The sequence below is a fragment of the Candoia aspera genome, chromosome 15 (genome assembly GCF_035149785.1).
Source record: "Candoia aspera isolate rCanAsp1 chromosome 15, rCanAsp1.hap2, whole genome shotgun sequence".
Lineage (NCBI taxonomy): Eukaryota > Metazoa > Chordata > Lepidosauria > Squamata > Boidae > Candoia > Candoia aspera.
This window is the reverse complement of record NC_086167.1, coordinates 1847894-1874453: the sequence shown is the minus strand read 5'-3', so window position 1 is coordinate 1874453 and position 26560 is coordinate 1847894. Positions and strand designations below refer to the sequence as shown.

The window sequence follows — 26560 nt, the reverse complement described above, 5'->3', positions numbered from 1 at the left end:
TTTTTCATTCTCAGCTTTCTTTGTGATCCTGCATACTATTCTTTAATAAATCAGATATCTTTGTGATCCTGCTCATGAGTCTGATGGTGTTCTAGAATAGGCAATCATTACATAAAGCTGAGAATCACCAAAGTTGTACCATTAGCTCCTACCAAGATTAGTTTCTTGTGAGGGAAAATAGTTAACGATGGCCGAGTCCAAGCTCATGACCGGGGGACTTGAGGAGCCGGCTAGCTTGATGCTCAAGTCGACGGTCAGGAGCGGAGAACTGAGTCTTTCCCCCGAACCTTCAGATTTGAGTTCTAGCCCTGAGGTGGAGGAACCTAACGATGGGGGAGAACCAGAGCAACTGGCACCCAGCGAATCACCTGCAGAGTTGATCATCTGGGATGCAATGGGAGAATTGCATCGGTTCCCGCTGACCCCAGACGTAGAATTTACCACGGTGTCAGCAGAGAGACAGCCTAACATGCGAGGGAGGGAGGAATCTCAAACCCCTGAAAGGCTAAGAGCGGTGGAGGCCAAAATAGAATCGATAGAGTAAATGTTAAGAAACCTGTCTCTACCATTGCGGGGGCAGGGGAGGCACGACGGAGGTCCCAGCCTCATGCAACCATCCCCCATCCTCCCACCCAGACCACCGGCGGAGCTGGGCCGGAGACGGCTCCGGGATGAATCTCCACCCCGCAGAGCAACAACTACCACTCAAGCAGCTGCCGGTTCTGCTCCAACAGGAGTGGGGGTGAAAGACTTCTCTGTTAAGTTTGATGGGGATCCAACCAAGTTATCTTTCTTTCTAACCAATGCCAAAAGTTACATGAGGCAGTTTGGAGCATACTTCCCTTCCGAAGAGGCTAAGATAACTGCCATTGCCACCAAGTTGAAGGGTCGAGCGGCTGACTGGTATGTTCAATTGAGTGAGGCTGACTCCGCTGAACTTGAGTATTTCGAGGACTTTATGGGGGTGTTAAAGCTGCATTTTGAGGATCCTCTGGCCAGGGCAAGAGCTAAGAAGGTGCTGAAGTATCTTACCCAGGGCCAGCTGTCTGTAGCTGATTACGCCCTGGAGTTTAAGGCTTTAGCTGGGAAAATCCCCAACTGGTCTCAGTCAACCTTAATAGAATGGTTTAAAGAGGGACTCAACCGGGACGTCCTACGATGGGCATTGTGTAGAGACAACCCAGAGTCATTGTACGAATGGATCTGTCTGACCGGCAAGGCTGAGCATGCCCAGCATACCTTCATGCAAACCAGACGACCTGAAAAACCACCAGCCACCATGAGGAGACCCCGAAGTGCTGCAACTGCTGCCCGGCCAGGCTATAGAGCCTAGGAAGAGGAGAGAGCTCGGCGCTATGCGAGGGGTCAGTGTCTCCGATGCAGAAAGGAAGGGCATCGAGCAGCTGATTGCCCAGCAGCCAAGGCTGGAGATCGAGCGGGCAAGCTGCCGGCCAAATTGCCCCCCCCTCGCGGTGGATGACAGCAGCCAAGGGGGCAGCCGATGCTGAGGAAGTATTCTACTTCTCAGGAGAGGCTGAAGATGACTCTAAGGAGCTGGCGGGAAATGCCAGCCACCTGCCATGAAGAGCGCCTGCGGGCAGGTGGGGGAGGATGGGCGCGAGGATGCTATGGTGAGTGCTGACTGTCCCACTTTAGCAGTAAAAGTGAAATTGGGCTCCTGCACAAAGACTACGGAGGTCTGGGCTTTAGTTGACTCTGGGTGTTCCAGGTGTCTGATTCACCCTGATCTGGTTGCTGCTTTGGACCTGCCTAGCTTCCTGCTCCAGCAGCCTTTGATCTTCACACAGTTGGATGGTTCAACGGTGGGGGGGGGGGCAGCAACCCATTTCACTGGAACTGTCGCAATGCAAATGGGCAGCCACCGTGAGACTTTAAAATTTGTAGTGGCACCTGTTGGCAACCCCTTGGCAATTCTGGGGATTCCCTGGTTGACCTATCGAAGCCCACATATAAATTGGGAACACAGAACTCTGACTTTTAAGGATGGGTTTTACCAAGCCCCTACTGCGGAGAGAGCTTCAAGTGCGGGGGTTGGAAGGGCTGCAATTGCCACGCCGCGCCCTAGTTTGGCACGTTTAGAAGGCTTGCCCGATCAATACCAAGACTTTGCAGATGTCTTTGGGGAAATGGAAGCAGATCAGCTACCCCCCCATCGGAAAATTGACTGTGCAATAGAGTTAGTTCCCAACGCTCAATTGCCCAAGCCGAAAATTTATCCAATGACTCAGAAGGAGCTTGAGGCATTACGGGACTTTATTGACAAAGATCTGGCAAGGGGGTTTATTGAACCTGCAAATTCCCTAGTTGGGGCCCCTGTGCTATTCCGGGAAAACAAAGATGGCATGCTTCGACTCTGTACGGACTATGGGGGGTTAAATTCCATCTCAATTTTCAACAAGTACCCTCTTCCGCTCATGAAGGACATGTTAGCTCACTTGTCTAAGGGCAAGATTTTCTCCAAGCTCAATCTTCGTGAAGCCTATTTCCACATCCACATACGAGCTGGAGATGAGTGGAAAACCGCTTTTAATTGTCCACTGGGTTCATTTCAGTACAAAGTCCTCCCTTTTGGGTTGGCAGGGGCACCCGGAGTCTTCATGCAATTGATTAATGAAGTATTACATGATCATTTGTTTAAAGGAGTCCTAGTTTATTTAGACGATGTTCTCATTTACACTGAAACCGAGGAGGAACATGAGCGCCTCCTCAAACAGGTGGGAAGCAAGCTTAGAGATGCCAAGCTTTATGCCAAGCTTTCCAAATGTGAGTTTCACAAGACTCAACTTGACTATCTGAGCTATAGGGTGTCTGACAAGGGCATTGAAATGGACCCTGCAAAAATTCAGGCGATTTTAAGTTGGGAACGTCCCCGCACCCGGAGGCAATTGCAAGATTTCCTTGGGTTCAGTAATTACTACTGCCAATTTATCCAGGGGTCCGCTGAGATTGCTTTGCCCCTCACTGATTTACTCCGTACCAAGGGCTTGGGGGAGACACACAAAGTAAAAAACCCTGGGGCAGTGCTGAATTGGACGCCTGAATGCCAGGCAGCATTTGAGAAGTTAAAAAACCCTCTTTACTGCTGAGCCTATTCTACAGCACCCTGATCCTGAATGCCCCTTTGTGGTCCAAGTTGATGCTTCTGACTCCTCAGTTGGGGCTATATTGTTACACAGAGATTCTGAAAATCACTTAAAACCCTGCACTTATTTGTCCAGAAAATTTTCTGAAACTGAACGCCGGTGGCATGTTTGGGAAAAGGAGGCTTTTGCTGTAAAAGTCGCTTTGGAAGCCTGGCGTCATCTCCTGGAAGGCGCTAAATGCCCTTTCGAGGTTTGGACCGATCACAGGAATTTGGAAGCCCTGCGCACCCCCCGGCGTCTCAGTCCTAAACAAATTCACTGGGCTCAATTTTTCAGTTGCTTTAACTTCCAATTAAAGTTTATTCCAGGAAAGAAAAACTTTCTGGCCGATGCTTTGTCACGTTTACCTCAGGACCTTGACCAAGTAGCAGATGTGGTTGGGACTGTTCTCACTGAACCACAACTGGGCTTAGTTGCTGTCACCCGGAGCCAGACCCGTGCACAGGCATCCCCACCCCCAGCCCAGTGTGGGAAGCAGAAAGTGCAAGTTCCTTGTCAGTTACAGAAGGACTTTCTCCAGGCACTGAAATCTGATGCTTGCTAGCTAATAGAGACAATGTTTCTTTTGAAAATGGTCTGGCGTGAGTGGAACACCGCCTTTATGTTCCTGAAGCTTTAAGGGCTGATGTTTTGCGTTCCCATGATGACAAACTTGCTGGACACTGGTTTTGTCAAGACCTTGCATTTGGTTAGGCGTCAATTTTGGTGGCCAACCTTAAGGCGGGATGTAAAATACTATGTTGCTTCCTGTCCTGTTTGTGCCATGTCAAAGCAAAAAGGAGGGAAACCACAGGGGCTTCTACAGCCAGTGGCCAGCCCATCCCGTCCCTGGGATGAGATTTCTATGGATTTTATTCTGGATCTACCTCCCAGTCAGAAGAAAACTGTCATCTGGGTTGTAAAAGATTTTTTCTACAAACAAGCCCATTTCATTCCATGTGTGTCCATCCTGTCGGCCCCGCAATTGGCCTGCCTATTTCTCATCCACATCTACCATCTCCACGGTAGCCCCTCCTGTTTGGTCAGCGACCGCGGGACACAGTTTACTTCCCAGTTTTGGAAATCATTTTTAAAATTGATTGGCACCAAACAGGCACTGTCCACGTCATCCCATCCTCAGACTGACGGATCTACTGAGATTTTGAACTACGCCCTTGAACAATTCCTTAGAGCATACATTAACTACCATCAGGACAATTGGATGGACTTGCTGCCTTTTACTGAAGTGGCTTACGACAATGCTGTCCATCAAAGTACCAGGCAACCCCCTTTTCGTGTGGTTTCTGGTCATGACTTTGTTCCCATCCCTGAGCTGCCACAACCCCCTCCCCAATCCTGTTCTGCCTCTGACTGGGCTGTTAAGCTTTCTGATTCCTGGCCGGTGATTCAACAGGCTTTGGCTGATGCCCAGGCTGCTTACAGATTTCAAGTCAATAAACGTCATTCTTTGCAACACAATTTCAAAATATCTATCTACCAAATTCATCAAGTCCCCACAACCCTCTAAAAAACTTGCTCCCAAGTTCATTGATCCTTTCCCTATTGTTGGTCTTATCAATCCAGTTACTGTTAAATTGGACCTGCCTCACAATTTGAAACGCTTGCACCCTGTTTTCCATTGCAGCCTGCTCAAGCCTGTCCACCACTCTTCCCACTGGCATCCCCAACCTCCTCCTCCTGCTCCGATCATGACTGACGGCCAACAGCACTTTGAGGTCAAGGAGGTTGTTGATTCTCGCAAGCTTCGAGGCACCCTCCAGTACCTCATCTGCTGGAAACACTTTCCTCATCCTGAATGGGTGCCTGCTCGCCACGTTAATGCTCCTGATTTAGTTAACCGTTTCCACTTGGCTTACCCTTTGAAGCCTGCCGCTTAGTGTTTTCTTTCTTTTGGGGGGGCAGTATGTCATGTTCACTGTTTCAATTTGCACTGTACATCGTAATGTTTCACATGCCATGGCGCTGACGCACGTTCCTGTTTGGGAGGGAACTGCTGTGAAACCTTGTGCCAAGCTCTGTATCTGTGTTCATTTCAGTGGAATGTGTTTGGGTTATGTGCTCTGCTCCAGGACTTTTCCCGCAGACCATCAGAAGCTGTTAGGAGCACCTGGGATTGTGAGCCTGGGAAGATTCTATGGGGGGAGGGATCTCATTTGTACCGAGGGTTTTTAGTTTGCATTTGGCGCGCTTTTTTCATTCTCAGCTTTCTTTGTGATCCTGCATACTATTCTTTAATAAATCAGATATCTTTGTGATCCTGCTCATGAGTCTGATGGTGTTCTAGAATAGGCAATCATTACAGAGGGGGAGAGATGCTGAGGGTGAGGAAGAGATACGTTTTGTCGAATGGTGGGGTCCAGGTCATACCAGGCGGAGATGAGCGAGCTGGAATGCTGAACTGTTGAGGGAAGGGGGGATGGACTGCGAAGGGGGTCCTGGCGTGTCTGTGATAGCCTGTGTGGGAATGGTTTTTACCCATGGCTCTTTGCTTTAATCTGCACACATCATCAGTAAATCTGAAATTGCATTTTGTCTGGGGGCATGAGTCAGAACCTTATTGAGTCAGCTGGGTCAGAATTTTACAGCAGGCTAGATGTGTGATCCCAGGAAAATACGTGCTTGTTTGAAGAGGTTGTGACGGGCCGTGACAAGGCGCTTCCGATTGGGGGCAGACGTGCTGTCGGAGCCTCCAGAATTCAGAGGTGAATGGTGCTCCTTGGGCCACATCGCTATTCTGCAGTCCGAGGAAAAGGCTCTGCTCCTGTAAGGTGCTGGCAGGCACAGGGTGGCGGAAGAGCTTTCCTCAGATCTGCACATCCTTAATACGTCATTATTGACTTGTTGACTGTGAGTAGTCATTGGTAGCCTATTTCCATCTGCACTGTGAGTAAGGGCTGAGAGTTGGTCCTTTGAAAGTCAGGTCTTATGATCAGTAACATAAAGTGAAATAAATGCCTTGTTTGTTTGCTTGCTTGCTTATGAGACATCTATCAAAGACATGAGGATCGTATACTATCAGCAGAATGAAGGCTTTTCATTGTGGGTGGAGACTTGTGAAGTTGGATACTCCCTTCCCTCTTCCTAATTGTAACAGAGAATTTTCCCTGCATGCTTTGAAAGACAGCCCAGGTGGCTTCCTCCATGCAGAACAAGAGAGTGTTTTCACACATGAGGTCCTCGTGGGAACGCTGGTTCCTCTTGGCCCCAAAGCCTGATGCTTTTTCAGGGGTCACGAGGTTTTGATGTGATTCAAAGACTTTAAAGCTGAACCACTTTGATCCAGTTCTTTAGTGCCGGTAATTTAGCTGACAAAGTTTCTCTCCTTTTCCCACCTACCCCCTTCTCTTTGCAGGGATTGGGGTAGATTTGGTGTGCATGGGAGAGCAGCCCCTCCACGCAGTGCCCCTTTTTAAGGTAAGGCCCTCTTGGCTTGGCCCATCTCCTTCAGCTTCCACCCACCCACCAATGCCAAGTGTTGGCTGTGGCATACTGGCTCTCTCGCCAGCATGGCCACCCAGTTCCTCTGCCAGAATAAAGCTTCTGAATGAAATTTTTAAAATGTGCCTGTACAGTTGTGCTTCTACCATACCTGACATTCATGCAAGCAGGATGGGGCTGCAGATATTGCCCATCTACCTTCAATCCTTCTTTCTTTGGTTTTCTTCTGTTGCTGCTGCTGCTGCTTCTATGGCGGGTTTTCTTCCTCCTCAATAAATTGGTTAAGGAGGGGAAGGAAATGGAACTTGCCAGCCCTTTGGGTTGAAGGCCTTGTTGGACCCCCTGCCCCTCTGCTTGAAGGCATGTGGTGTCTGCGTGAGGGCTCAGGATCAGAGGGAGGAGGACAAGACTGGCACGGAGGCAGGAAAGAGGAGCCCGAGAGAAGGACCTGGGTCCTCAGCATTTGCAGATACATCTTCCTCACTGGCAGAGGCCTGTTTGTTTTCAGTTTGCTTCTGAGCACTTTCTGTGGCATTGAGGGCGAGGAACAGCGTTCCTTCAAACTTGGGGCAAGCCACCTTGAGCCCTTCTGAATTTGTGTTCATCTCCTATCAGTCTCGGCTGGCACCAATGCGATTGGGACTATTGTGGTCCAACAATATTCAGTATTCCAAGGGCTGCAGGTTACTGAGGGTCAGTATCTCTGGATTAATTCCTTGCCTGCAGCATCTCTCTTCTGGTCCTCCAGACCCCTCGCAGCTGTGTGATTCTTGGTTTCCCCTTCTCACCTCTTCTCAGCTACACAATCGCTGCAGTTCTGGAGATTCTCGCTTAGGGGACGACTACAATATACCCCACTGGATCAACCACAGGTACTCCTCTGAAATCCAAACCACTGCAGCTGGGCTCAGAGGGGAGCAGGCAGTGTCCATGTGGGACCGTCTCCCCTTTGTGGCTTCGGATCCGGAAGACAGGCCAAGGGAGTCCCCTTGGCTCTCTAAAGGCCCGCCAGTATCTCCTGATCCGAGGTTTGCCTCGTCGCTTTTCTGCTTAGGATGCAGAAAGTGGATTTGGGGGAGAGGTGAAACCGATAATACATATTTTGTTTTGGATCATTTACTTTCTGGTCACCTTTTTTTTCTTCTTCCAGAAAAGATACTTCTTCAGGTATTTTCCTTAACCTCTTGTGCTTTTGCCTGATCTTTCTGTTGGCAGATGCTGGGAAAGCCTTTAGCCCAGGAGAGGTCAACAAAAGTCACACACCAAGCATTTCTATAAAAAATAATTTATTTACAGAAAGCAAAAACAAAAGCAAAACATTTAAAGGACTTAGCTCTCATTGAGAGCTACCTGGCTTGCTACATGCCGGCAGAGAGAAAAAGAGGAAGTGAAGAACAAGTCCGGGCAGGTCCTCCCATCCCCCAGGCTATTTGCATGAAGCACGTGAGAGGAGACAATCTAATACAACCCCTTCACCTGGCCAAAATGATTTGTTACAATAGCAGTCTTAATCTATTAGTAGGAAAACCTCAACACTCCCCTTTTTACACTATAGATTAAGTTGCAAACCAATCTTCTCTGACAACTCTTTGTGTCTTGGTACCGGAAGAGGTTTGGTTAAAATATCAGCAATCATGTCTTTTGATTCACAATATTTTAACATTATTTCTCCTTTGCTTATCATATCTTTGATATATTGATATCTAATATCGATATGTTTTGTTCTACTTCTGCAGGCTTCAGATTTTGCCATAGCAATGCAAGCTTGATTATCCTCATAAACAGTTATAGGCTGGTTCACTTCCATGCCTATGTCTTTTAACAAATGTTTAAACCATGTAACCTCATTACAGGTTTGTGTTAGAGAATAAAACTCTGCTTCTGCAGTGGAAAGAGCAACAAGTGTTTGTTTTCTAGAATGCCAGCCTAAGCTAGATCCAGCAAATTGAATTAAAATCCCAGAAGTGGATTTTCTGTCACTGACATCTGCTCCCCAGTCAGAATAGATTCTCCCCTTTTTCATAGCCAGGGGGTTGCTGCATGTATAATCTGTGGTCTAAATCACCATAGAGAAATGCAGTTTGAATGTCATAGTGGTTAACTGACATTCCCTTGAGTGCAGCAACTTTTAACAGTAATCTAATTGATTCACCTTTAGTAACTGGTGCAAAAGTCTTGTCAAAGTCTAAATCTTTCCTTTGAGTGAACCCTTTTTCAACCAACCTTGCTTTATATTTTTGGATTTTGCCATCAGCATCCCTTTTCAGTTTGAAAACCCACCTACAACCCAGACAGCGTTCATTGGGAGGTAGATTTACCAGTTTCCATGTTTTATTTTCTTTCAAGGATGCTAATTCCTGTTGCATGGCAGAATGCCAATTTTGTGCAATCTCAGGTGGTAAAGCATTCACTTGTTCTAAAGACTCAGGTTCTGTGAATATGTGAAAAGCCTTTACTGTTTCAGCCTGAAAACGTGATGGAGGAACGCCTTTATTACTCCTCTGAGATCTGCGAGGTAATACAGGGCTTAAATTTTGACTCCTATCACTTTCCTGAGAAGCATCTGTCTCATCAGACAGATCTTCAGTTTGCTTTTCTGGTTTAATGTCCTCATCAGGCAAAAGATCACCATCAGCAAGTCCTTGCTGTTCTCTTGTGGTGGTCAGTTCAACTGGAGAGCTAGAATTTAATCTCCCCCAGTTTTGTTCAGCAAAAGAAGCGCTTTTGCTAATTATTAATTTCTCTCCCATTATGAACCTGTAGCTCCTCTGGCTTTGTTCATAGCCAACAAAGATGGCTTTCTTTGTTGTGGGGCCTCCTTTCCTTCTCTGCTGTTTTGGAATGTGAACCCATGCAGTGCTACCAAACACTCTAAGATGGCTTACCTTTGGTTTCACACCATAAAACAAATGGAATGGAGTGTCCTGAATCATAGAGTTATACAACCTGTTCTGTACATAACAAGCAGTCGATAAAGCTTCTCCCCAGAACGTAAAACATAATCGTGAATCTTTTAACATGCATTCCATCGCATTTTGCAAGGTTCTGCCCTTTCTTTCAGCAACACCATTTTGCTGAGGGGTGTACGGGTTAGAAAGAATTTGTTCTATCCCTTTTTCCACTAGGAACCTTCTGAATTTGTGAGAAAGGTATTCTCCTCCTCTATCACATTGGAGTGCAGATACAGGCCTAGGGAATTTTCCATTTGCCCATGTCACAAAACTTTTAAATTTCTCAAATGCCTCATCTTTATGTTTTAAGATGTAGATAAATGTGTATCTTGAGAAATCATCAATGATGGTCATTGCATACCTTGCTTGTCCAAGACTTGGAGCAAAAGGACCAATAATGTCAGAGTGTACAATTTCCAAAGGTCTAGTTGTAACTCTGTCACTGTGCTTACTCACAGGAGCTTTTAGTGTTTTGCATTCTTTGCAAACTACACAATCTAAGTATTTATCACAGGGTTTTATCTTTAGGTCAGCACACAGCTGTGGCATTTGTGCTATATACTTGATATTAGCATGACCAAATCTCCTGTGCATCAGGTGTACACATTGGTCATGATATGGTGTGTTGCCAACTGCAGCCTTGCAGCTTGGCTTCCTTGCATTTTGCACAATGTACAAGGAGTCTTTTAACATACCAGTAGCACACAATTTCCCATTTTTACGTATCTCACAACCATTTTTCTTAAATGTTATGATATACCCTGTTGCAGCCAATTGTGCCACAGATAAAAGGTTTGATTGTAAATTTGGCACATACAACACACCTTTTACAGTTTCTCCTAAGCAGGATAAATACAAGTCACCTTGTCCCATAATTTTGGTCACAGACCCATCAGCCAAAGATACACTTTGTCTTTTAGTTTTAGACAGTGACACAAAAGAGCTTTTACAATTACATAAATGACAATTGGCCCCAGAATCTAACACCCATACATCAGAATTACCCTTCTCAGCAACCTGTGCAATTTGGGTTGTCTGAAGAGCCTTCTTCTGTGTTGCCCTTGTGTTCTTCTGCTCTGTCTTTCTACTCTTGGGTCTCATGGCACAGTCTCTTTGCAAATGTCCAGCTGAACCACAAGTGAAGCATCGCTGGCTTGCTAGTGCTGTGGCCTCAGGTTCCTTTCCCTTCTTTTCCCTCATTTTCTGGTCTTGCAGCTTTCCAGAAGAGATGGGGGGGGATCTTTCCTCTCTCTTCTCCCATTCAGCGAGTAAGCGCTGTGTAACATACGATGGGGTGAGATCTGCTTCAGGCATAGCCTCCAGGGTACAAATCAGCGTGTCCCACGTTTCATTCAGTGAGGACAGGAGGATATAGGATTTTGTGAGAGGTGTAAATTCCATTCCTCTCTCCTGCAACTCAACAAACAGCTGCTGAATATAATGCAGGTGCTCAGGAAGGCTTTCTCCTTCTGCAAGGTAGGCTCTGTACAGCTTTTTCGTCAGAGTAACTTTACTCCCTGCTGTTGCCTTTACATATAAGTCTCTCAAAGCGTCCCAAAGTTGCTTTGCAGACTGCATGCCTCGCACGTGGACTAGCTGATTGTCCTCAACTCCCAAGATAATGGTGGCTCTAGCCCGCTCATCCTGTCTCAGCCCTTCAGCATTGGGATTTTGGGGGGTTTGCTCACCAATTGGCAGCCAAAGATCCTCTCTGCGAAGATACATTTCCATCTTCAGGGCCCAATTCAAATAGTTGGTCTCTGATAGGCGCTCCAGAGGCATCGCTGAGGGCTGGGAGGTAGCCATGGCTTCTTCCTTCTTTTGCAAGTCACCTCAGCTAGCTTCTTTGTCCTGCAGACCGGCAATTGCTGGAAAATCTCCAGGTGGCTCCAAAGAAAATCTTCACAGGTCTTTGCTACCTGCCTTTAAATTGTGCACGAGGTGTGGAGCTGACCTCTCTTTTCTCTCTGGGTTTTACTGGGCTGTTTTACTGGGCCCATAACCTGTTGGCAGATGCTGGGAAAGCCTTTAGCCCAGGAGAGGTCAACAAAAGTCACACACCAAGCATTTCTATAAAAAATAATTTATTTACAGAAAGCAAAAACAAAAGCAAAACATTTAAAGGACTTAGCTCTCATTGAGAGCTACCTGGCTTGCTACATGCCGGCAGAGAGAAAAAGAGGAAGTGAAGAACAAGTCCGGGCAGGTCCTCCCATCCCCCAGGCTATTTGCATGAAGCACGTGAGAGGAGACAATCTAATACAACCCCTTCACCTGGCCAAAATGATTTGTTACAATAGCAGTCTTAATCTATTAGTAGGAAAACCTCAACACTTTCTGCTTCCCTCTCTGTATAGTTTCTATACTTCCAAAAGCCAACTTCGGTGTAACAGTTTCACCCCACGGATCAAGCTGGCAGCCCAGAAGGTAAGTGGACTAGCCCAAAAGTCTTGGTGCAGCCCGAGCAGTGGAGCTGCACCAGCTCAGTTTTGGAGCCACAGGAATAACCACCTCTAGGTACTTTCAGCACAGACCTTAGAATGGTTGAAGGGGAAAAAAACAAGCTTAAGCTCTCTCTGTCTAGAGCAGCCCTGCACAACTTGCAGAGGGGGACGGGCCAGATTAATACCTTAAACCTATTTGTGGGCCACAAATAATGGGTGTGCCAATCAGCTGTTGGGCAGCTAATGGCCTGGCAGCAGCTATGGGGCTGGCAGTGCCCCCGAGGCCTGGTGGTGCTAGAGGCACTTGGCAGCGTGTCTTTTGGGGTAGGGGTGGCTGCGAAAACCTAGGTGGGGGTGGCGGATCCATCCTGGCAGCAGCGACTTTTGGCAGCAATGGATTGGTTATTTCAGAAAATGCCGGTGGCTGCTTGGCAGGCCACATGTTGTGCAGGCCTGCTGTAGAGTTGCTAAGACTAATTCCAGTTTTTGTTTTTTGCATGTTGAATTTCAGCCACAGAATGAAAAAGCAAAAAGTAGCAGGGAATCTTGTGAGTAACTCTTCAACATGATTGTATTGTTCTTTTTTAAAGATGAGAATGACAGTTGTATGTCCAGAGCCCCCATTGTGCTGCTGACAGGATCATGCTGAGACTGGAGGGATTTTTTCCACTCGCTTTTATTGTCTGAAGCCCCCTCCCATTCTGTTTCCTCCTCACCCCCCCTTTTCTCCCTGACTTTGCTTTCCTTCTCCCTCTCCCGCTTTGTCTCTCCCTCTTTCCTGTTTTCCCTCTGCCTGTCTTCTCCATATGGAAGAGAAAACAGGGTGGTATTTCCATTGTGACTAGCCCTGCTACCACACTAGCCATTTTGTGATTGTATTTATGGCCTTAAAAAAAATCTAAATGGACCCAGAAAAATTGGGCACCCTGTGCCTTGCACAATAGCTGTTCTGAAGGAAAACAGAAATGTCAAAGATTAGGGCAGGGGGGCAAGCTGGGCCTCTGTCCGTTCTTGAGCCCCCCTTGGAGTGTTCCAACATCTCACCACCGAAACTCAGCAGCACATTTTAGGCAAATGAAGGCATATAACAGATACAAGCTATGTTAAGCCTGGAGCTGCTGCCCATTGGGACCAGTGTGCCAGCACAGCCTCACTGGCCCAGGGTGAGAAAGCCTCCTAGACCCGGTTAACTGCCTCCCAGGACCTCAGAGAGAGACCACATCTGCAGTTTCAGTCCTGCTGAGGCTTTGCCACAGAGTTCTGCCCCATCCAGGATACCCTCAAGGAGTTTTGTTTCTGCATTGCTGGCTTTGGTAGGCAAGGAGTCCAGTCTGGCAGAGGATAGCTGGAGAAGGTGGAGGAATCTGACTCTCTGCCCATCTACCCCACCCCCACCAGGTTGGACCACACGGGGTCCATGTTTAGGCTGACAGTGGCTTCAGTGTGTGTTTGCCCATAGCCTTGGTCTGCTTGTATTCCAGCTTTGGGAGCGCCTAAAGAGGCCGAGAACGCTCTTCCCATTCAAGTTGACTATGACGGATACGATGCCCAGGTTTTCCGTCTGCCTGGCCCCTCCAGAGCCCCACGTTGCACCACCTTCAGGTAAACATGTTTATTGCCAAGCCTAGTTGACTCCAGTGGGGAAAAGAGATAAATACCAAATTTTATATTTGGGTACAAGCAAGTAAAGATGCAGTGTAAGAGAGGAGAGTCCTAAATTGGGGGAGCAGTAATGAGGGAGATGCCTTAGTAGATAACAGAAGCCTGCTGTGCTAGCCTGCTGCTGAAAAACTGTCCCAACAGAAGTGTCATGTCTGAGTCACAGGTTGAGCCCTCCTCCAGGCCCCATTTGGAGTACTGGCTCCGGTTTGAATGCTAAATAAAGACAGACGTCGATCAACAGGATGTGTCTGGGGAGGCAGGTTAGAATGAGGAGACCGGAAGCCAACTCATATGAAGAACAGCGGGGTATATTTGTCTAGATTAGAAATGATTGAGGGAGACAGATTGTGGCCTTCAAATACTGCAAGGGTGGTCCTGCAGAAGAGCAAGGAGAAAGAGAATTCTTCTAAATTTTAGGAGAAACATCCTGACAGTAACAGTTGTTCAGCTCTGGAACGGACTTCCTTGAGAGCTGGTCGGCTGCCCTTCGCTGGAGATAATTTAAGCAGAGGGTGGACAGCTGCCAACTGGGGAATTCAGCCACAACATCCTGCGTTGGGTAGGGAGCCGTAGATGATCTCTGAGGTCGAATCCATGTTGTGGTGTAAGATGGCACGCCGCCAGAACCCTGGAGGCCGTCCACCACGCAGGCATCCTGACCCTGAGTGAACTCTTCCTTACGGGTTTCACAGCAGATCTGTGCGGGAGAGAGAGAGCCGGCCCTGGAAGACCTCCGGCTCCTACGATGTCTCCTCCAGCCCCTCCCTGCAGAGTCGGCCCTTGCCCCCCGAAGAGGTTCGGAGCCAGGCTTCTGATGACAGCTCCCTGGGGAAGATCTCCGACTTCCTCCTGATCCCCCGCCCCCACCTGCACCTGCAGTATGAAGTCAGCAGCTCTCTGGGCTACACCAGCACCCGAGGTTGGCCCGAGGCCCGGGAAAGTCGGAGCCGTTCGCTTCTTTGAATTTGTTGTTTTGTATTTGCTTTGTAAACTTTTCATAGTTGCTCACTTTCAAAAAACACACCGGGTGCCCCAGTCCCCCAGCCTCTTCCACATCCCATTTCCACAGTGCAGATTACAACCCGCTCAGAAACAAGGCAGAACACCCAGGGATAACCATGGATTTCTTCCAAGCGGACCCTGGTTTACCTTGCCCTTGCATTTCCCTTCGTGCTGTTTGCATTTCCCCAACACAGAATTCAGAAATAAATAGAATCCCAGCCGTCTTAAAACTTCTGTGCGTTGCCGTCCCTATCCTAGAAATGTTCCTCAGTTTGAGACCCAGTGATTGGTTTGACCCAGTGCACTAGAGTGAGTGGGGTTGGGCAGTGCGTGGGTCAGGGTGTGGTGGGAACTCAGCCCTCGTCTTACACGGTGGGCAGGCCAATCCAACAGGTAATGCCATCCCATGGTTGATCCCCCTGAGAAGAACGCCTTCGGTGAGGAGAGCAGCTGTGCCCTGTTAAGGCAGCGTTAGGGTTGAGCATGTTGTGTACCCCGACCAGCGAGACCACCTCCTCCTTCTGGGAAGCAGCTCCTTCCTCGCCTTGTCTTGGTCCATGTGCTCCTCCTCCCTCTGGCCTTTGCTGCCTCCTCTTCCTCTGGATTGCTCTTGGAAACTTGGAAAGCTGTGACCTTCCCCCGGCCTCTCAGCCCGGGCCTTCTGTGGGTTCTTATGTGCTGTCTCCACAGTGTCTTCAGCTTTTGCCTCCACCTGCTCAGCCAGGGAAAATACGTGGGCAGACTGTCTTCTGCAGTAGCGTTTGACGTTCTTCCTCTGAAGTTTCACTACTAAGGAGGGACTTTGACATGGGGAGATTGGGGTTCTGGTTTGACCAGGGCCACATATCCCTGAATAAGTGATTTCTGCTGTAGACGCGTGGAATGGGTCTGAAGGTTAAACACTAAGCATCATGGACTACTTTAGCTACGTAGAAACATCCATACTTACCATAGAATCATTGCACTGGATGGGCCTAGCGCAGTTCCCTGCCCTGTGCAGAATCTGAAATGCAAATGAGCGCTCCAGCCTCCCTGATTCCAGGAGCATTTTTCATTGGTAGCATTAACTGCGCAGAAACTAAGTAAAGGTCTGCAAGCAAAAAGTAGGAAGGGTCTGCAGAGACAGGTTCCTGGAGGTCTTTCCAGCCCCTGAACAAGAGCTCTGCTCCGGGTCACGTGACTGGGAAGGAGGCGGGGGGGCCTTAGAGTGGAGACATTCTGAGCCGCTGCCTGACTGGCCCCCAAGGGATGTCCCGGGGGGGGGGGGCTTCCTGGACTTTCCCCCCCCTCCGGAGCCCCCGGCCCCACCCAGCCTGTTTTCAAATAATATGGGGCGCAGGCCTTTGGGGAACCAAGAGCTGCAAAGAAGCATTATCTTTAGCCCTCACAGACAAACTGGAACGTCTGTCATGTTCCCCGTTGCAAGGCATACGTGCATCACAACGGGGAACATGCACATCAGGTAAGAGGAAAGGAGAAACATAATCCCCTAATCACCCAGACATCCCCCAAGCACCCACATCCAGAAGGGAATCCACAACACAACGGATAAGCCCCTCAGACCAGACTGACAATCATCAAAAGATAGGAGAACGCCTCCCCATTTCCCCAGGGGATACTTTCACACATCTCTCAGGCACCCATATCCATAGAGGAATCTCCAACATAATAGGAGCACCCGTCAGACAGGACTTAACACCCATCGAAAACATCTTCCCAGGAGATGCACCTGGTCTGGATAAAGACAGAGAGACAAAAGAGATTGCCGAAATCACCCATCAGCTGACGCGCCGCAGTCCCAAGCGCCCGTCTGGTCCTGGCTCGAGGGGGGAGAAGCACAACGTCCGCCAGCAAAGTATAAACAGGGCAACCGGTCAACCCATAAGGATTCCCGTCTTTCTTTGCATGCATTCTAATAAAGACAGAAATCCTTAGACCCTCTAAGTGAGTCTGTGTTTTATTTAGAGCGTGGCTGCCCTGACACGTCCCATTCTGGTGCCTCAGATGAGCTGCATGAAGTGACTTCCCTGCCTTGCTTCAGAGCAGGGCCAGATCTTTGTGAGCGCCAGGAATTTCTTGCTGAAGATAAGCTTTTTTCCCCTCGCAGATCCCCTTGAGAACATGTTGGAGTCTCAGCAGCGAGACTCGAGCGCCCCTGGAAGGTTCCATGTTGGCAGTGCTGAATCTAGGCTGCACGTCCGTTCTGCTGGGGGATACACACCGCAGCGGGCACTGATCAACCCCTTTGCCCCTTCCCGGATGCCCATGAAACTCACGTCCAATCGGAGGCGTTGGATGCACACCTTCCCTGTGGGTAAGGAATTCTTGTTTGGCCTTCATTATACTTCCTTGGTGTGTATGGATGCCTAATAGGGAACTTTCTTTTTTGGTGCTTCTGCCGACCTTAAAGGTTTTGTTACAAATTTTTGCTTGGTTTGCTTTTTGTCCTGTTGTTAGAGTTTCTTCTCTTGTCATAGAATAAAGTAATAAAACAAGAAGATAGGGTCAAGAATGAATGGTAGGGTTGAAGGGAGAGGACCAGTATGAAAAGAGGACATGGGTGTGTTTTTGGAATGTAGAGAAATTGAATCATATACCAGCATATTAGTGGAAGGGGAAGACTGAGAAGGCATAGTTGAGAACCTCAGGAGGAAAGAGGTGAGAAGTTTAAAGAACAAAAGAATGACAAAGCAGTCTGGAGGTGGGGGCAGGAAGGATAGGAAGTATGGAGAGAATAGAGTGGATAGAGAAATGTTCTTATCTTATGCCTTTAATTTCTTTGGCATGCTGTTTCTTACTTCTTTCCTGTGATGGGCAAGTTGGTGTCAATGTGCGTATGAATGCTCTGCCTGGGACACTAGAGAGCGGAGGGAGGCGAACCACTGCAAAACAGTGCCTCCCAGTCCCCGGGGCCCGTTCAGAAGGATATCATGGTTGACGGTATGGAAAGCTGCTGAGAGATCCAGGAGGGCCAGAATGGTTTTCACATGTACTGCTGCCTAGTATGGTCTTCTCTGTAACTACGTCCTATGCCTTTGATTTTTCCCACTCAACTGAAGATCATCTGCAAATTTTATAGTAATATTTTCCAGCCCCTCACCCAAATCATGGATGTTGGACAGCACAGGGCCTAGAACAGAATCGTGCAACACTTCTTCCCAGCTTGCACAGAGCCCTTGATATACCCTTGCTGAATCAGTATTGGTAGCACAGCCCAGTCCATGTTTTGCTGTCTTTTCTACTAGAATCCCATAGGGCAACTTTGTCAAATGCTTTGCCAAAGCCAAGGTGTATTATGTCCACAGTGCTCCTGTGGGCAATATACTAGTCACTATATCAAAAAGAAGATCATGTCAGTCTGTCATGACTTGCATTCTTGATAAACTCATGTTGGTTTCTGCCTAGCAATCCATACATTTACACTCCACTGCTGTCAGGCCCAGCCCAAGAACTTCAGAGAATCAGTCCAGCCAACCGTCAGTTCTTTATTCGCTCACACCGTGTAGACAGAATCTTGCCGGACTGAAGCAACTCCACCTAACCTCAGGGGAAATAACCTGGGAAGGCTCCAGGGCGGGGCTAACCTGAACCTCTTTGTTTTCCCATGTTCACTTCCTGGGCTGCATCTTGCCCTCCTCCTTGGAATGTGCTCCCTCCTTCCTGAGAACCAACAGCGTTACTGAAATCCACATCACCTCCCACTTCAGAGTCATGTTCCGTAATATCTGCTCAGCAACCTCTCCAGGTTTTGCTGGGCATAACAACCAGCCGACCAATCTGTAGTTACGGGAGTCCTCTCTTCCCCCTTTTTGAAATGGGATTTATACATGAGAGATTGTACACAGGATAAACCCATACAGACATAAACAGTCAGCTTTGATTAGGGTGACTAACAAAGTAGACCTATGTGATTGGACAGGTCCTTCTGGAGAGGCCATCCAGATCCACCACCAGACCCGCCAGAACATGGCAGAAATGCAGGGCAGTGGGCAGAGGGACTGGACTCACTCCTCGGCTGAGCTGTTGGAACTTGCGTATCACGAGGCGGCTGGCAGGTAACAGCGTTTGGCGAGAGGACATGGAATTCACTGGGCGCCATGCCATAGTAAGACCACCATCCCACTGAGGAGCAACCTGCACGTGCAGGTTGCCGGTTTGTTTCCAGGTTGAATCCGAGGTGCTGGTGTTAAAATTCTGAACTGCTTTGACACTGTCTTTCCTGGAAAGCTCTTCACGTGCTTTGCTTGTCACCTGGGCCACTATTTCTAATCCCGTTTTATGAAGTTAGGCCTAGAGCCGTCGAGCCTGGGGTCTTTTGAGGGTGGCACCTGGCTTGTGGAATGCTCTGTTGAAGTAGACTCTGATACATAATTAAGGGTGACATAAGAATTAATTTCAGATGCACCCGGGATCAAACTATTTTGGAAGATTGTTTTGATTCTACTTTGCCTAAATTAGTGAAGAATACTCAGTTCCTTTAATCTGTTAAGCAGCAAGGCTAAATCCTTTTTACAGATTACTTATTTTAAATTAGGGCCATTAGGAAGCAATAAATGATTGTAGCTGCCAGGCCATTACAACTTGAAGCTTGGGATTAAAACTCATAAACCCTGATCAATTGGTTTGAAAGAGTAACCGGCAAAGCCGATATGCAGATGTCTCCCAGTAATAGAGGACTTAGAAATACCTTTTCCTCCAGAGCTAATTTAGCATTTCAAAAAATATGAACTTACACCTTTATGCATTTCTTAGATGGACCTAAGTGGTTTATATAACCTCCTTGGGATGCCACTTCTGAAACGGGTCACAAAGTGTTAATATTTGGTATTATAAAACCTAATATAATGCTAAAGGTCAAGAAGTGCTAATAAGTTTATACTAGATCCTCGGTGGAGAGAAATGTTGTGAGCTGGTGTTTGTCTAGCCAGCTGTCTCACAAACTGTTTTGTACGTGTACGTTATTCTGGCTCTCAAACAAGAAAAGGGGATGCAATAGTTTTGCACCTGAAGAAGGGGTATTAAAATGATACAGTAGAATCTAAATAGTCCTCCCAGGAATCTGCTTGTTGTTGTTTCTGGAAAAGATGCAGCCTATTTACAGTCTTCTATCTATCTGAGTAAATTCGTATGGCTCATATTGGATCTTTGAATTCTTCATGGGGATGCCAACATTTGTTTGTTGCTTTTAATTGCTGTTTTTATATAGAATAAGTGCTTGCTTCATCTTTTTCTAAGTACTTCTAGGTTCTCCTAGAACCATGTTTGTCAACCTTGGCAACTTTAAGAGTAGACGACTTCTAGGCTGGCTGGGAAATTCTAGGAGTGAAGTCCACTCTTCTTAAACTTGCCAAGGTTGAGAAACACTGTCCTGGAAGATTCATCTGGGGATTTATCTTCTTTTGTTTGATTTTTTAAAATATCTGTTACTGTCGTTTGATTTCCACCTCAGCCTACTACTTCCCTTTCCCATTCTTTTTACACCTGCCCAGTGATGTGTGTGTATTTTTTTAAATTGCATTTTGATCTTCTTTTCTGTGCATGGACACTTTCAAAATAATCTTCATGGTAACAACAGAATGGGGTTTGGACAGAAAGGATGTTTACCTGCAGCCATGGAAGGGTGCATGTGGCATGGCTGACGTTGCCTCCTCTCCTTTGGTTGACTTGCAAGATGCTTGTTCAGGACACGGGGAGCTCCTGCTCACAGCTTTTGCCTGAGGTCCCTCGGGGAGGGGGCAGAGTTGGGGGTCCGACCCAGAGCATAGCGGCCTTAATCTAAGGCGGATCCCTCTTTCCTTCTCTTGAGGCATGGCATTTCTCGGCAGCCAGAGGACAGCACCTCCTGCTTGAGCTTCAGAGACATGAAAGACTATCCAAACCAGCTGACGAGTAGCCAAGGTCCAGGTAATCAAGCATTGTGCATTGCCTTTGTGTGGGAGGTGATGCTCCCAGGATTGGGGCTCCCTCCCTCCAAAGAGACTAGTCCAAGGGACAACTGCTTTGGGTGGGTTGCTAAGGAATGCCGAACCCCCTTGTTGATTGGAATCCTCAGAGGTGTTTACAGCATAATAAACCTGAGCTGTAGTAGAAAGCTTTTGAAATCAAGTCAGTACTGAGGCAAATGATGTGTTCAGGGATTGATTCTCTGTGTGTAGGTGATAGTGGTAACTATCGTATTTGTTTGACTTGGGCATGATGCTTGGGAATCGGATGCAGTTCCTGAAACCTCCATATCCCTTCCCTTCCAGCGAAGGCAGGAATGAATGTCCACGCGCCAAACGAGCTGTTGGAAGGCTCACCAGATCCAAGTAAGCACAGTGGGGTGGGGGCAGGGGTGGGGTTGGGGGAGAAGGCTGCTCTGCGTGAAGCTGTGTGAGTCTGAGGGTCAGCGCCGGGGCCCAGGCGCTCGCCCCACTCCCTTTCTCTTCCGTGACGCCCTTCCTTGAAGTGATGAGCTTTGAGCTCTGTGTTTCTTTCACACGGAACACCTTCCCAAACGCCACGGAAGACGGACTCGCTGTCTCCCCCCACTCTGGGCGGCTTTTGGCCTTGGTGGTCACAGCTCCACCGAACTGTCTGTTCCTGCTGCTGCTGGAAACATCCCCATGCGCCCAGCTGCCCGAAAGCCGGGATCCATCCTTGAAAACATTCTCTTCCAAGATAATAATGGATAAAAGAAAAGCCAAAAGGGAGAGGCAGGCATGTGTTGTATGAACTCTTCAGATCTTTAGCTTGTGTTTTTTGTAAACGTTGCTCCGGTCAGGATGGAGAGAGGAGCCACTGAGCCTTCTGGACTGAGCGAGGAACGTCCAGCAGGCGGCAAGAGAAAAGGCACCATCGGTGCTGGACCTCCCCCTTCCAAAGTGTAACAGCTTTTTTCTCAGCTTCCAAAGAAGCTGTGTATTAATTAGGCAGCAATAAAAAATAGAATGCAAGTTCTTATTTTAAAGAAACTGTGCCAAGGAAAATCCCATGCTCAGACGGCTTCCCCTCTTCTCCCTCGTGCCCCAGAGGGAAAGCCTCTTCCCAGGTGTCACTCTGAGGCACCGCTTCCAAGCAGTGAAGACAGACCTCGCAGTCTGGGTGGGTTGCTGCTGTGCTGAATTACAGTGATGGGGTTGTGGGTGTATCTTCACTGAGTGATTCCCTCAAGAGTATTTCGTGGGGAAACCACCCTAGGAGGCAGCCTGGGTCAGCTTTTCAGAAGGAAGGGCACACTCAGGCTGGTGGCCTGTTGAAAGCCCAAAGAAAAGAACTCCTCAGCAGCACCGCCTTGGGGCAGGGATAAATCTGGATGCACTTTCACCTCCCTGTGCCATCAGTCCCATGACGCTGGAGTGACACTTCCAGCCAATCCTAGCCAAAACTAGAGTTCAGACTTTGCGCTTCCTTCCTGTCGCAGAGGAAGGTGAGAGAAATGCCCGATCTTAAGCAAAGCCATGCAGGATCACACCCGCGGGCATCTGGCCCTCTCTGTGGCATCCCAGGAATGACCAGATGGAAGGAGAGGAGTGGCGAGCTGGGGCCTGAAGGGAATGGTCTCTTCTAGGAAGCATATTCCCGCCAGGGTCCTTCTCAGGGCCAATGAAGATGCTTTAAATTGGTGTTGAAATGTATGTACGTATAGTGTATGTGTGTGTGTGTATTAAATTTATATGCCTCCCAACTCCCAGCAGCTCTGGGTGGAAATGAATGAGAAGTGCTAGAAATGAAATATTAAGCTCTAGAGCTGAGTTACAGAGTTTTGCAGAAACATTTTAAAGTCTTAGTTGATCAGCACTGGGACATAACTGATGGTACCCTTTCCATATCTCTTTCCTGAAGCTGAGAAGGAGTGCTTCTGAGCCAGAGGCTTCTGGAAAACCTGCTGCCCTTCCCTCCTTCCCCCCCACCCCTCTCCTCTTGTTCATCTTACTGCTACCCCCAAGAACATATACATACCTTAAAAATCCAATCCCAGTCCTCCCTTGCTTCAGTATAGAACTGGTCATTTACTCTGCTCTCCATTGAAGACCTGTCCTGCTCATCTAGCATTTCTCTTTTTTTTTAAAAAAAGAACTTTATTGATATTTCAAAGTAAAGTTAACTGGTTGTTAAGCGTGGCGGTCGTTAAGTGAGTCACCACGTGACTGGACCCTATTTTATGATCATTTTTACAGTGGTCGTTAAGTGAATCACCACAGTTGTTAAGCAAATCCAGCTTCCCCAATGGACATTTGCGACCAGCAAAAAAGGTCGCAAATAGTGATCATGTGACTGCAGGATGCTGCAACTAGTCATAAATTTATTTCTTTGTTTACTTATTTATGTCTCAAATTTTTGCGACCATCCCCCAAAGAGGGACTCTGAGCAGTTTACAATAAGTTAATCAATTAAGCATTAAAAACAGTAAGCATAAATAAAGCATAAAATATAATACAGTACAATAGAAAAATAGAAAATAAAAATCCAGATGGCTACAAAAGATCGTAAATATGAGGGGAGCACTCTAAGGTGCCAGCCATCCCCAGGAATGACCACCTAAATGCGAGCCGCCTGCCAAGTGCCCGAATTGCAATCACGTGACTGCAGGGGTGGTGTGACGTTTTGCAACAGTCGTAAGAGTGAGTACAGGTTGTAAAGCGCTTTTCCCGAGGCTATCGTAATTTTTGGACCGTCATTAAACGAATGGTTTTTAAGCGAGGACTGCCTGTAGGCATGAAGCCCTCAGTGTCTGGTGCCGATCGGATTACTCCCAGCTGCCCGTGGATTCTTCCGAGGAGTCCCCAAAGGTCCACAAGACGGACTCCCTCGGCCAGAGCCCCGCTAGCGTGATTTCCACCTGGTTTCTTTCTGTCCCGGCCAGGGGCTCGGAAAGGGCGCCATCTGCACTGCGCTACCGGGCAGAGGCGAGGGGGAGCGGGCTGGGCCCCCCTCAGAGGGGAGCGAAAGCAGGGCCGGTCCCGGGAGCGTCTCTCTTCTGGTGTTCGGAGAAAGTCCGACCAAACCGCTTTCCCCTCTCTCTCCCTCTCCTGCTTCTGCCTTTGCCTGCACTCGTTTTCCTTCCGTTTTCAGTTTCTTTGAGAACTCGGAGAATGCTCCCCTCTTGTCTCTCCCTGCTGTGGCTGCTGGTACTGATGTGCCTGTTCTGCACACACAGGCTGCACCCCCCCCCCGCAATTTCTCTCACACTGACGCAAGAGGAGGAGCTGGTTTGATTCGCTGGATTGGGCTTACAATACTGGTGCTGTGCTGTGTTTTTGCGTGCCTCGTTGTGCTTGATAGTGACGTTAATTCTGCGGCAGCTGGTTTGGCTTGGATTCCAAATCAACAGGCAATTGAACCGTATTAACTTTTAAAGCCCCAGTTGCATGATGGGAATGAGCTGGCATGGGCTCACGGCACTGTTTAACAAACTCTGTCTTTCTTTCCCCCCTTCCTCCCCACTGTCCCGCCCTTTCTGATTTCATTTCTGTCACCCTTGTATATCCGTTCCTTTCCATTTGCTTCCGTGGCACCTTCCTCCTCCCACCACTTCCTTGCTCCTGACTCCTCCTCCTCCTCCTCCTTGCCATCTGTACCCCAACACGAGGCAGTTCTGACGCTGTCTGCTCCCCCCATAGTGCCAGGCTTCTGTTGTACTGTTGGGGTGGATTGGAAGTCTCTCACCACTCCAGCCTGTCTTCCCCTCACCACGGACTACTTCCCGGACCGCCAGAGCCTGCAGAACGACTACATGGAGGGCTGCTACGATCTCCTGCCTGAAGCAGACCTGGAGAGGTACGTCTCTGCTGGAGGATCCGCTGGCTCTCAGGGGGCCACGTGACGCCGGCTGTTGCCCAAGCTCCAGCGAGGCCTGGCTGGGGATAGAGGTGTCCACCGTTGTCCCTCTGCTCCAGCCGGACCCCGGGAGCTGGTGTTCGGCTTGTCCTTGGAGAGAGGCAGATGGCTCCCTTCCCAGCGTGGGACCGCTTGGCCCCATCCCTGAACTGCGGGCCCTGATGCAGCAGCTGCAGGGAGGAGCCAGGGCGGCCTTGGTTTTGAAGTAGCCCTTTGGAAAAGCTGCGTGCTGCAGATTTGGCTCCCCAGAGGATTTACTCAACCAGGGGTACCAATTTGATCCAACCTTGGCCAGTCTCTTTTATGTGCTTAAGCCATTCCTACCTTGCACCCTGTCTGGGACGTTCCTGCTAGCTTTTCTGTCGAGATTAGATAGATAGATAGATAGATAGATAGATAGATAGATAGATAGATAGATAGATAGATAGATAGATAGATAGAGATAGAGATAGATAGAGATAGATAGATAGATAGATAGATAGATAGATAGATAGATAGATAGAGATAGATAGAGATAGATAGATAGATAGATAGATAGAGATAGATAGAGATAGATAGAGATAGATAGATAGATAGATAGATAGATAGATAGATAGATAGATAGATAGATCGATCAAAGTTCTGTCACCGCCCATCTCCCCCAAAGGGGGACTCTGGACAGTTTACAACAGTTCCAGCAATGGCAGCTCTGCAGTTCTCCGGCATGGAATTGTCCTGGGCCGCCCTCCTCCTCCTCCTCCTCGGCTGGGCTTGTGGGTTGCCATGTCTTGGGGTGCCTCTTGAAAAGTACCCAAAATGGCATTGTTGCATGTGACACTGTATAAAACAATCTTAACGTACCACGTGACTTCCTCTTGATAGGAAGCCCCGAGGCTCCTTCTCTCCAAAAATATTTCAGGGAGCAGCCGTAGGGGCGGCTGATCTGCCGGTGCGTCCAATAGCTCAGCTGCTGGGGGGCGGCATTTGAGCTGAGTGCAAGCATGGAGTTAGCCCTCTCCAGTGGTTCCGGGCCCAGTGCCAGAGCAAGGGGCACTGCAGAGAGTGGCACCAGCCAGTCTTCAAGGGCACCTGAAGGGAGTAGAGCAGAAGAAGCGATAGAGGTTGCGGCTGGAGCATTTGTTCACTCACTCACGCACTCATTCATTCGATTTATATAGCTGCCCATCGCATTTGTGACTCTAGGCAGCTTACAATAAGATAGATAACATAAAAAATAAGGCACACAGCAGCCGGGCATCACCCAAACCACCATCAGTATGGGAGATAGCTGTGGCACAGAGGCAACTTTCCGTTCCCCTGACCTCGTGGGAGCAGAGCAGGGAAGCGTGTCCTGGCCTCACGGGGACCTGTGGCTGGAACTGCCAGGAGTTTGGGCCAGTTCCTTGGGCACTGGCCCTCCTTGGGGGCTCTGGGCTCCTCTGGCGCAGACTTTGCTGGAGAAGAGGGACTAATGGGCGGGGAGGGTCTCCTGCTTTGCACTGCCTGCCTGTGATGATGCCCCCCCGCCCCCCGTTCCTTTGTCAGGAGGGACGAGGAAGGCTTGCAGATGACAGCCCAGCAGGTCTTTGAGGAATTCATCTGCCAGCGTCTCATGCAGGGCTACCAACTCATTGTCCAGAGTAAGCCCCAGAAGCCGGCAGCGGTCCAGCCCCCACTTAGCAGCAGCCCCCTGTACAGTAGAGGTGAGTCCCATGTTGGACGGGTGCTTTGGACACAGGCAGCCACGGGTGCCTGAGCCCGAGAGAGACAGATCGTCACCAGCAAGTGACCTGTCCTAGCGATCGTGACCGATAATGGGCGTAATGAATTGTACAATGAGTGCTCAGTCCAGTGAAGTTGAGGGTCGGCTGCTGGGTGTGATACGAGCAGTACGGGACTGAAGTCAGGCGTGTATGAGAATAAAAGGAATATTTAGCGATGGTTCAGCGCTGAGCTAAGAAGGATGTGTGAGCTCCTCTTGACTGTATTGCGGATAAACGTATAAAGAATTATCGCCACGATAGAGGCATATTAATGGGGGAGTGAACGTACAATACTTTGGTATGGAGGCAATGCCACGTTGGCTGAAAATCCAGATGAT

The 26560-nt window shown here is 48.5% G+C and overlaps 1 protein-coding gene across 7 annotated transcripts in view; it reads left to right on the top strand.

Annotated features, from left to right (window-relative positions):
* Nucleotides 1-26560, top strand: part of DEPDC5 (DEP domain containing 5, GATOR1 subcomplex subunit) — a 67575-nt gene that overhangs the window by 22686 nt on the left and 18329 nt on the right. For 5 of the 7 annotated variants that reach the window (XM_063315739.1, XM_063315744.1, XM_063315738.1 and 2 more), the window contains 12 exons: nucleotides 6517-6578; nucleotides 7401-7474; nucleotides 11911-11980; nucleotides 12509-12545; nucleotides 13479-13599; nucleotides 14352-14578; nucleotides 16769-16975; nucleotides 18581-18716; nucleotides 20468-20565; nucleotides 20910-20969; nucleotides 24237-24420; nucleotides 26005-26162. In XM_063315739.1, the coding sequence (XP_063171809.1) occupies nucleotides 6517-6578; nucleotides 7401-7474; nucleotides 11911-11980; nucleotides 12509-12545; nucleotides 13479-13599; nucleotides 14352-14578; nucleotides 16769-16975; nucleotides 18581-18716; nucleotides 20468-20565; nucleotides 20910-20969; nucleotides 24237-24420; nucleotides 26005-26162 (1434 nt within the window). The remainder of the gene's footprint in view (nucleotides 1-6516; nucleotides 6579-7400; nucleotides 7475-11910; nucleotides 11981-12508; nucleotides 12546-13478; nucleotides 13600-14351; nucleotides 14579-16768; nucleotides 16976-18580; nucleotides 18717-20467; nucleotides 20566-20909; nucleotides 20970-24236; nucleotides 24421-26004; nucleotides 26163-26560) is intronic. The other 2 variants (XM_063315742.1, XM_063315743.1) reach the window with 2 other exon arrangements.